The 11,044-nt window shown below is 33.8% G+C and overlaps 1 protein-coding gene across 1 annotated transcript; it reads right to left on the minus strand.

Annotated features, from left to right (window-relative positions):
* Positions 1 to 386: 386 nt before the first annotated feature.
* LOC129794532 (spondin-2) lies at positions 387 to 11,043 on the minus strand. Its single transcript, XM_055835285.1, has 4 exons — positions 10,818 to 11,043; positions 4,818 to 5,086; positions 807 to 1,028; positions 387 to 623 (listed from the first exon to the last, which is right to left on the minus strand). The coding sequence occupies exons 1-4, from the start codon at positions 11,041 to 11,043 to the stop codon at positions 387 to 389; spliced, it is 954 nt and encodes a 317-aa protein (XP_055691260.1).
* Position 11,044: the final 1 nt, after the last annotated feature.

Here is an 11,044-nt window from a genome sequence, read left to right on the forward strand (position 1 = left end):
CCCCCTCCCACCTTTATAGCGCCCCCACAGAAAAATTGATTTTTCCCATTTTCTACCTGCTGAAGGGTCAGATAACGGGATTTTTTATTTTAAAATTTTTTCGGGGTACCGTATTATTCATCCCCCCTAATATACGCCCCCTTTTTATAGTTTAAAATGAAGTTTGCTCACACGTGATTGGGGGCTCGGGTTGACTAGTAATAAGTAATGGTAACTACATGTTTATTGTAAAAAAAATCCATATACGCACAGTCAATTTATAAATATTTTAAAGTTTTTTATTTTTATAATTTTTTGTGTCTCTTCTTAATTTAATAGAAAATGTAACGAGACTTTTCATGTACCATACATAAATCTAAGTTTTAAGAGATAAATCTATGCTTCACTTACTTTGGATTAAGTTTCGCTAATAATTTCGCACGAATACGATCGTGTTCGCTGAGAACATTGGGCAATGGTGAAACTTCATATTGTCGTTCCCGTTCAATGTTAGCTGAGAGCTCATTATTCATTTCAACATGATTTTTCTCTGATTTCAAGTGTGTCTTTGTCACCGCTAATATTTCGTAATTATGATCATCTTCTTCATGATTGAAGACTTCACTAAGTTCATACTCTTTCAACTGAAAAAAAATATCACATAACAAAAATGCCATTTAGATACGATGATATAGCAAACGATATCAATTTCTTAAAATACATCACGGCTTCTTAGAGAGAAAAAAATATTACAACACATCCCTGATAATTTTTCATCCTTATCGATAGAAAAATCAGAGTTTAGCAGAGATATAACATAAGCTTACTTTAATAAATTGAATTGTCCCAATTGGAGGGAGTCGAGAACTCTGCGGGTAGAAAAAGCTTCCAGCTGGGTGGGCAGGATATCGAGCTGTTATACGATAAATCTCACCCTGTGGCTCCGTCGGCCAATTCGGGGCAGTAAATGTGAATCCATTATCCGTTCCAGCATCCATTGGGTTCATTTCCACTGTGACACTATCAATCCATGTGTCTCCAGAGCACAACTGCAAATAGTCAATAGTAACGTTACATGACTCTATATATCGAAAAGATGTTTAAGGGATCTCTTTTGGGCTCATTTTAGCTGTGTTTCTTTCATACATACCCAACGAACAAAATAAGTTCTATAGTATTCTCATTGAATACTTCAAGTAAAATTTATAAAACCATGAATATCCTAGAGAACGCTTGTAGATAGCTCATATATGTCTCTCAGACCATTATGAGCCAATCTGGCGCACTAATAAGGGCCTACAAGAGTTCTCTAGGATTATCCTATAACAGTGTTATAACTGTCTATGAAAAATATTATAAGAAGTTTTGATTGCTTATTAGTGCGTCTTGTAATACACTATGAGAAACTTATAGGACTGCTTATAGGAACGTTATAAAACTTACGAAAAAATTCGTAAAATTTTTAAAAAAGATTTTTAATTATTATTTTTTTTCCAATTTTCTATATTATTGTGATTTTTTTGATATTTCGTATTTATATATCATATTATTTTGTGATTATATTATATGATTAATTCATTAATTCATATGTATAATTGATGAACATACATATGTCTTGGATAACTTCCTCTGCATTCCGGGAACATATCTGAAAGAGTTAAGAATACACACATATCTTGCCAAGCAAGTGTGTGAATTTCGTATTTAACAAAACTCCTCAGAATTTATTTCTACCGAAGTATACGGCATATTTGGTACACTTTTATACTCGTAGAACATTATGAGAGCTCTTAAGAACCTTTGAGAATTGAATTCTTATAACGATCTAGTTAGCTCCTCAAAAATGCTCTAACAAAATTTCGCATCTCCCTTGAGAAAGTATTGTACGTACGCGATAAATATACTTTTTCATGTGAAAATTTGCCTTTCTCAGCTACCATACTTTTGCATGGTAGAGGCGATATGTCAAAGCTAATTAAATACGAGAAAAAATATTTTCTTTTTTTTTTTCTTTGAAAAATCAACTAGATGATGTATTGTTGCGCATATTAGATCGATTAGATCTCAATAAATTAACTTATATTTAGCAATAAAAATTAAACTTTAATAATAATTTTTCATTAAGGGAGAAAGAGGTTTCATAAAAATCTTATAAGCAGTTCTATAAAATTCTTAATGAATGCTATAAGCTTTCTTTTGAGTATTTTTAACTTATAATACCCCATTATGAAACATATTTTCTTGTAGATGATTGATCCTATATGGATGGGCTGTAGGCTTTTATAAGAAGAGACTATTGGAATTATTTTCCTGAGAACAAATGACTCATATCGAAGTCCTATAGAGAACTACAATCATGGCTTATAAGAGCAAAATTCTAGTAGAATATATAGCCTATTTAATCCCTTTATAAGACAAAAAGTTCTGTGTTACACCATTATAACACCTTTTTAGGACTTTTAGTCTTTTAAGCCAAATAAAATGTTTGTTGGGTAGCCTTTGTGTAACGAGCAAAATCAAAAATCGTCAGATCGGGCTCAAACTTGGTACGAGCACGAATAGGGGTCCTCACATTTCAAAATGTACTGGTAAGCTGACCAAGCTTACGAGAGCTGTGTTTCTTTCAGTGTACCAATTTTGTGAGAGCAAACTAGAATGCGAATTAACTAAAATACGCGCAGTCAGGAAAAGTAGAAAAGTCATACCCTAATAAATCTTTAGAAGGCCATATCTCGAGATCGGATCCATAGATTTTCATAAATTTTTTTTTGTTTGAAAGGTCTTGAAGTCAGCTATAACATATCGAAAAATGAAAAAAAATTATGTCGCCATTTTCGAAAAATTCGAGTTCGAAATTTTCGAAAACTTTGTTTTCGATTTTAGCGCCTCTTGCGATCATTTCTCGAAGTTTCAATGTTCTAGACATTTGTAGGGTTTCTCGAAACCTTTCATTTGCGCTTGAGTTGATCAAGATCGGACTTGTAGAACCCGAGATATGACATGCCAACTTTGGAAGGCTATATCTCGAGAACGGATCCAAAGAAATTCCTTCATTTTTGGCATGAAGCTAGATAATATAGTCAGCTACAACATATCAAAAAATGAAAAAAATTTATGTCGTCGTTTTCGAGATATTCATCGAAAACTCATCGAAAATTTTGTTTTTGATTTTTGGCCCTCTAGCGGTCACTTTTGAAACTTCGGATGTTCTAGAGTGTTGTAGGGTTTGTTGAGATCTTTCATTTGACCCCGGGTTGATCAAAATCGGTCAAGCCGTTTTCGAGTTATGGTCGATTTTCGATGAAAAATTGTGGCGGCCATATTGACTAAACGGCTTGACCGATTTTCGAAAATGAGGTATCATTGGAAAGCTCTTGATGTCCCCTACAACATATAAGAATTTCAGATTTTTACCTATTACAGGGACTGAGATATAGCGAAAACAAAATTTTGAGGTTATCCAAAATGGCGGACGCGGGGGTGGGGGGTAAAATTTGACATCATAATCGGATGTCTTCCAGTCGATATTTAAACTTTGCCGTTTACCGCAAGTCTCTATCTATTACCGTTCTCTTGCAATTTAGCTCTGAACTCCGGACGGACGGCCGGCCGGAAAAATTTTTTTTTGGCGCATACGTTTTTTGGAATGTGGGGACCCTAATTCGTGCTCATCCCAAGTTTGAGCCCGATCTGACGACTTTCGATTTTGCTCGGTACACAAAAGCTGTGTCTGAAAGAAACACAGCTAAAAACGTATGCTCAAAAAGTAAGTTTTTTTCGGCCGGCCGACCGTCAGCGCTAAATTGCAAGAAATAGGCAAGAAATTTTGGAATTCAAAATGTGAGAATTTTCAATAATTTTTTTACCACAAAAAATTTATTTTTAAAAGCGAAAATACTGAATTTTAATCAATATTTGGCCATTTAACGAGAGTGTGAGGAATTTTTTTTTGTTTGAAAATTGGCTCTAAAGTCGCTCTTGAAAGTATCTGAGTTTCCAACATTTCATGATCACGCCTAGATATAAATACTGTAAACGGTAAAGTTTAAATATCGACGAGACGACATCCGATTATGCGGTCATATTTTACACTTCACGTTCCCCTGTCCACCATTTTTAATAACACTTAAAATTTGTTTTACCTAGCCTATCTTTCCGGTTCTATAATAACTCGAGGTTTTGAAATTTTGATATGTTGTAGCGGTGATTATACTCTTTCATCTCTTTCTTACAATCGCTCATTTTCTAAAAGTGGTCGTGCGGTTTAACCAATAATATGACCGATATAATTTTTCATTAAAAATCGGCTGTAACTCAAAACCGCTTGACCGATATTGTTCAAATTTAACTTAAATGAAAGCTCTCGATAATCCCTATACAACTCTCTAAAATTAAATTTTAATTATTCATAATCTTTTCTTGTATTGCTTCCATTGTCTTAACTTTATATGCTCTTGTGTTTTTTGTCAGGTTACCCTCTCAATCATCATTTGCCTTCTGCAATAAGCTACTTGATGATGTTCAGAAAATCTATACACAAGGTGTATGAATAATAATATCTGTGTTTTTCTTTGTCTCTACTATTGTATGTCTGATTGTAATAAACTTTCTTATGCCGAAAGGTCTGGAAGAAATGTAGGTATATATAATTTAAGTCTGAGATCCAACTTTCGAGCCTGTGGATAAGTGTTTTTTTTTCGTTTAAAATAATGGAAAAATGAAGTTAAGAAGGAAAAAGGTGCTCTTGGTTTAAAAAAAATCTTTTTCTATGTATTAAATATCTATATATAAATAATAAAACAGGTATAGGTAAAATGTGTATAATAAAAAGAACTCACTGAAAATGAATCCAAGCCAATAAACCAATCTGGAGATGGCACCATTCGAGTAATTAAAGATACAATACTATGATTGCCATCAACGAAGAACTTTCCTTGGGAGCGACCATTCCCACTTGTAATTCCAGGTAGCGTGAAGGCGTCCAAAATTCTCTCATCTAGGCTATCTGTAAGTAGGTCACTACGACCTGTCTCCACAAACTGTTTCACACCTGCGGACGCAAGTTCACCTTCGCGAAAGAGACGCCAATGCGATGTGTGTGTTCGCCCTGGGTGAGAAAAGTAATATTAGATTAATTTTCCCTTCTTAGCAGCAACCAAAACCCCTAGCCACCATATATGTACTACCTTCCTACGCACGCTTTCGTGCGGTAATTTAATCTGACAGCAAGCGTACTCCTTCGACTGATTGCGTGTGTGCCACTCAATTTCACTCAACTTTCCCCGAAATTCTAATCAATCTAATTAATTAGTTTGTATACATATGAGTATATTTTGTCAGGAGAAAGACAAAGGTCTCTTGACACTTTTTGCCAACGAACATAGTCATGTTATGTACGTTGAAGTATAAAGGATAAATTAGAGTATATCTTATACCTAAATGGATTAAGCACACTAAAACTTAATAATAAAAAAATAGAAAAAAAAAATACTTAGCAAATAACTGATTATGCTATGGGCCTTTTTCTTTATTTAATATGTACCTAAATGAGTGCAATCTTTTTATGACCTGTCTCTTTTTTAGTTACAGAAAAAAATTATTATAAAAAGTTTTTGGTTTTTACTTTAAAAACTTTTGTTTTATGGAGAGGATTTTTAAACCATTTTCGAAATAAATTTTAAATACCAAATTGACGCCTTTTCCCTGTTTCATATGTCAAATAAAGAATTTGGATTAACGGCCTTTATAGTTGTGATATACTAGATAATCAGTAGTAGGTTCACACCTGATTTGAGGCTGCTAGGGTTGACCAAACTTTTATAACAACATTTCTTATATTAGGCAGATTATTTTGGAATACGACAATATACCTATATATGTACAATGTATGTATGTATATAATCAAAATATGAATTGGGGGTGATATTAATATAACACAAAAGGGGTGAAGATGTGAGAGATGTACTTGTACACAAAGGTTACACAGCAAAAGTGTAAAGACATTTTATAATTTGCTGTTTTATGTATTTTTTTCTTCTTCATGAGATTGTATAAAACGTCTTTATTATGGCATTTGGCCAATTTACATCTCATCAGTTTCATTTTGAAACACACAATATTTTGTTCATGCCGGTAAAATTTTCCGCATTCGCCTGCGTAATATATAGTTTGTGTGGTACCTATATATTTAGGTATATTATTGCTTACTCGTGAGAGCATGCCTCTGAGATGCTTTATAATATTTATGAGCTTATACAACCAGGGAAAATGAAGGAAAAATTTTCGAATTAAAAAAAATGTGTCAAAATGATTTTAACTTTCTCTCTATTGAATTTCCTGTTGTGTTTTTTAGAGAAGAAAAAAACATCACGATCAAAAATGAAATTTGGCACATGGCAATTTTTGGTCCTGGTGAACTACTTAATTTTTTGATGATAGAGGTTGAAACTTAATTTTAGGTGAAGATGGGATAAATTGGCCCCCTATGAAAAATGATTATGGCAATATATCAATCATGTTAAAAGCTAGAACTAACTCCATATGTATATAGTTTATTATGAAAATCGTCAAATAAAGCTTGCAACTAACAGAACTTAAACTCTCTTTCCACTCTTTCAACTGTGATTGTATTTTGCAATTAGAAAATTTTTAATAGGCAAATTCGATTTAATATGAATTAAAAAAAAAAAAACAGTGCCTAACGAGAAATCCCAAAAAAAGTAAAAAAGACGAAGTATGTACCTACTACAACCATTACTTACTTAACAAACTAACTGGCAAAAATTTTCTTACTATAAACAGATAAAAAAGTTTTATTTTAATGTAGGTATATACATATACAGTGTCGAGAAAAATAATAGGACCACCAATATAGGTTTTAAATGTACCCCTGACTTCAATCGTTAATATCTCAGGCTGTGGGGGACAGATTTTGAAAAGTGGCATAGATTCGGAAAGCTACATTCATCCCCTTTCCAAAGATGGTAGATTTTCGAAAATCGGCCCATCCGTTCAGTTTTGGCAGATGATTGAACAGAAAGTGGCATTTTTGGTATGGGTCTACTTGAACGACTGTCAAAAATCAGCCCCTCAACCGATTTTGATCACCCCGGCAGTTTTGGGCAGGGGAAGAATGTAGCTTTCAGAGTTTTTTGAAATTTTGAAAATCGGACACCCAGAAAACACATATAAAATTAAATAAAATATATATAAATGCATAGATATATACATTATATATATACATATAAAAATGCAAAGATAAATATATAAAAACTGCAAAGATAAATAATAAATATAACATGGATGGAACAGGAAAGCGAAAGAACGGTAAGTAAAACTTACGGGCTGTGATTCTTTCTTTGTCAGTGAAATGTGAAATTGACGAAAAATTGAGGATAGGAAAATTTTGAGGAAGGCTTTCTCGCGCACCGAATCACAGCCAACGCGAAGAAATTATGTGAAAAGCCTTAATCGTGGGCGTTGGCTGTGATTCGGTACGCGAGAAAGCCTTCCTCAAAATTTTCCTATCCTCAATTTTTCGTCAATTTCACATTTCACTGACAAAGAAAGAATCACAGCCCGTAAGTTTTACTTACCGTTCTTTCGCTTTCCTGTTCCATCCATGTTATATTTATTATTTATCTTTGCAGTTTTTATATATTTATCTTTGCATTTTTATATGTATATATATAATGTATATATCTATGCATTTATATATATTTTATTTAATTTTATATGTGTATATATAAAACGCCCCGTTTCGCGGGGCGTTGGACTTATGCAATTCATGATATGACATGTTAACTTTAAAACGCGATATCTCCGGAACGGCTACATAGATTTTCTTCATTTTTGGCATGGTGATAGATATTATAGTCAACTATAACATATCAAAATATGAAGGAAATCTATAAAGCGGTGCTTGAGATATTCATCGAAAACTCATCGAAAATTTTGTTTTTGATTTTAGCGCCACTTGCGGTCATTTTTTGAAGTTTCGATGTTCCGAGCAGTTGTAGGGCTCGTTAATATCTTTCATTTGAGCCCGAGTTGATCAAAATTGGTCAAGCCGTTCTCGAGTTATGGCCGATTTTCGATGAAAAATTGTGGCGGCCATATTGGCTAAACGGCTTGACCGATTTTCGAAAATAAAGTATCGTTGGAAAGGTCTTGATGGCCCCTACAACATATCAAAATTTCAGACCTCTAGCTATAATAGGGCCTGAGATATAGCGAAAACAAAATTTAGAGGTTATTCAAAATGGCGGACGGAGGGGTGGGGGGTTGGATTTGACATCATAATCAGATGTCCTCCACCTGATATATGAACTTTGCCGTTGACCGGAAGTCTCTATCTATCACCGTTCTCTTGTAATTTAGCAAAAGGTTCCGGCCGGCCGGCCGGCCGGCCGGCCGGACGGAACAATTTTTGGCGCATACGTTTTTTGGAATGTAGGGACCCTAATTCGTGCTCATCCCAAGTTTGAGCCCGATCTGACGACTTTCGATTTTAGAGTGTACACAGAAGCTGTGCTTCTTTGAAGAAAGAATCACAGCTAAAAAGTTAGACGGGTTTTTGTGAGTGGTCCTATTTCAATAATTTAAGGGTGAAATTACACAAAATTTCATAACAAATTTTTGTAAATTTTTATTTTTTTTAAATGTTCATTTGAATTTAATTGAGTAAAGTTAAAAGACTTATAGCTTGCGAAAATAAATTTTTCCTAAAAAAAAATAAAAATTTGTTATGAAACTTTGTTTAAATTAGGAAACATTTTCACCCTTAAATTATTGAAATAGGATCACTCACAAAAACCCGTCTAACTTTTTTTCTGGGTGTCCGATTTTCAAAATTTCAAAAAACTCTGAAAGCTACATTCTTCCCCTGCCCAAAACTGCCGGGGTGATCAAAATCGGTTGAGGGGCTGATTTTTGACAGTCGTTCAAGTAGACCCATACCAAAAATGCCACTTTCTGTTCAATCATCTGCCAAAACTGAACGGATGGGCCGATTTTCGAAAATCTACCATCTTTGGAAAGGAGATGAATGTAGCTTTCCGAATCTATGCCACTTTTCAAAATATGTCCCCCACAGCCTGAGATATTGACGATTGAAGTCAGGGGTACATTTAAAACCTATATTGGTGGTCCTATTATTTTTCTCGACACTGTATATTGTACGGATTGTAGGTATCGATCTGTTTGAAGCAACTTTATAATAACTAACGTGGAAATACAAACAATCTCATTTTTTTTCTAAAGAAGCTTTAGTCTTTTTTGGAAAACAATGAGAGATAATCCAGACACTGTCTATGTCAATTCACCCTCTCAGACGAGATTCTACACCCATTTCCTTTCAGGTCTGAGAGTCGAATAATCATCCCAGGAATTGTATCCACATCCTCACCACATGTTCGACACATAGGATTCATGTTAGCATTGAAAATTTCGACTCAAATACATTTCCTACATACTATTCTATTTTTTATCCGTACCATCCCAATATAATAATATACTACATAATGTTTTAATTCTAATTTATATTAGTTCACTTAAGAAACATAGCTCTTTATATAGTAACAACATAATATACGCAAATTTTTTTTAAAGTAGGGTGAAACAGATGGGTTAAAAAGAGTAAGAATTAAAAAGTTTGGTTGTAAACCTTCATTTTATTTAATTTAGGTTTAAGAAAAAAAAATTTGTATTTTATAGAAAACTAATAGTAGGGGAGGGCAGGGCTATTTGTGTCAATTTGGATAAATCGCTATCTGGAGGACTCACACGGGACAAGAAATTTTCCTCGATAGGTCATTCTCATAGGAAATTTCCTGGCCTACAACTTTGTCTTAGACCACTTTTCCTTGTCTCGTTGGGAAATATGAGTTTTCGAGCTTTTCCTGAACCCTTTTACACTTGACTTTTCAATTATTACTGCCTGAGGAAGGAGAAATAAAGCTCCGAAACGAAGCAACAATAATAAACGAGGAATTTAAAAAAAAGGTCAGATCCCGCATTTGACTCCCACAACATTAAATTTGACCGAACCTCCAATAAATTGATTTTCTCTTTTAGGTACCTACTCAAAACAAACTTATGTCGCTTTCACCCATAAGAATTTATTAAAAAGCTTACAATAATAAAGAAACATTTTATCTTTCTATTCACATTCTATATATCTACATATTATAGATAATATATCTAAACTCATTTTTCCATGTTCGTGGCGTAGGTGGCAAATAAACATGTATTACACTACATACTTTGAGTTAAAAGGGTTTGAAAAATTAGAAAAAGATATTTCGGTAAAAAAATATAATAAAGAAATGTAAAATTAAAACATAGCGCAGGAGGAAAAAACATAAGTGCGAATTTAATTCAGGAGTAATTGAAAATATTGTTTATGAAAAAATTAATTTTTAATAAATGCGTCAAATAAAATGTTGACTCCCCCAACATTGAAAATTGTCCGAAGTCCCAAATTCAAATAAAAAAGTAGTTTAACCTTATATAGGGACATATTTTAGTTCTATCTGTTCATAATTTCTTCAATGCACACTTTTTCTAAAATATGTGGTATATAGGGGAGGGCGGGGCTAATAAAGTCACTTAAGGGTTTAGAAAAAGCTTAAAATAGCATATTTCCTAGCTAGATAGAAGAAAATGATCTGAGAAAGAGTTATAGGGCACTAAATCTCCTAAAGAAATGGGCTATACATTTCGCTTTATCCATTTGGGAAATATGATATTTTGAGCTTTTTTTAAACCCTTAAGTGACTTTTTTAACCCCGCTCTCCCCTAAGGAAATTAATATAAAATGATAAAATTGTGAAATTTACCGACTGTTTTCGTCCACTGCGCCGGCGGTCGCCAGTCTGGGAAGTGCTTGGGGAAGAGCTCTCGTGTCCAGTAGGTATGCAAAACTACCTTGTAGACTGCCAGACGGTCGCCGATGTGACAATCGGTTGGATTCACTGATGCTACCAACGATGACTGTACACCTATTATCTTTATCCAAATAATGATCCACACTCCAATTGCTAGAGACCTTGGATTTTGATTCATT

The sequence above is a fragment of the Lutzomyia longipalpis genome, chromosome 4 (genome assembly GCF_024334085.1).
Source record: "Lutzomyia longipalpis isolate SR_M1_2022 chromosome 4, ASM2433408v1".
NCBI lineage: Eukaryota > Metazoa > Arthropoda > Insecta > Diptera > Psychodidae > Lutzomyia > Lutzomyia longipalpis.

Coding starts and splice junctions, on each gene's coding strand:
- LOC129794532 (XM_055835285.1), bottom strand. CDS start 11,043: ATGAATCAAAATCCAAGGTCTCTAGCAATTGGAGTGTGGATCATTATT. Junction 1,029..4,817: donor TTGGCTTGGATTCATTTTCA/GTGAGTTCTTTT, acceptor GACTATTTGCAG/TTGTGCTCTGGAGACACATG. Junction 624..806: donor GGACAATTCAATTTATTAAA/GTAAGCTTATGT, acceptor ATTTTTTTTCAG/TTGAAAGAGTATGAACTTAG.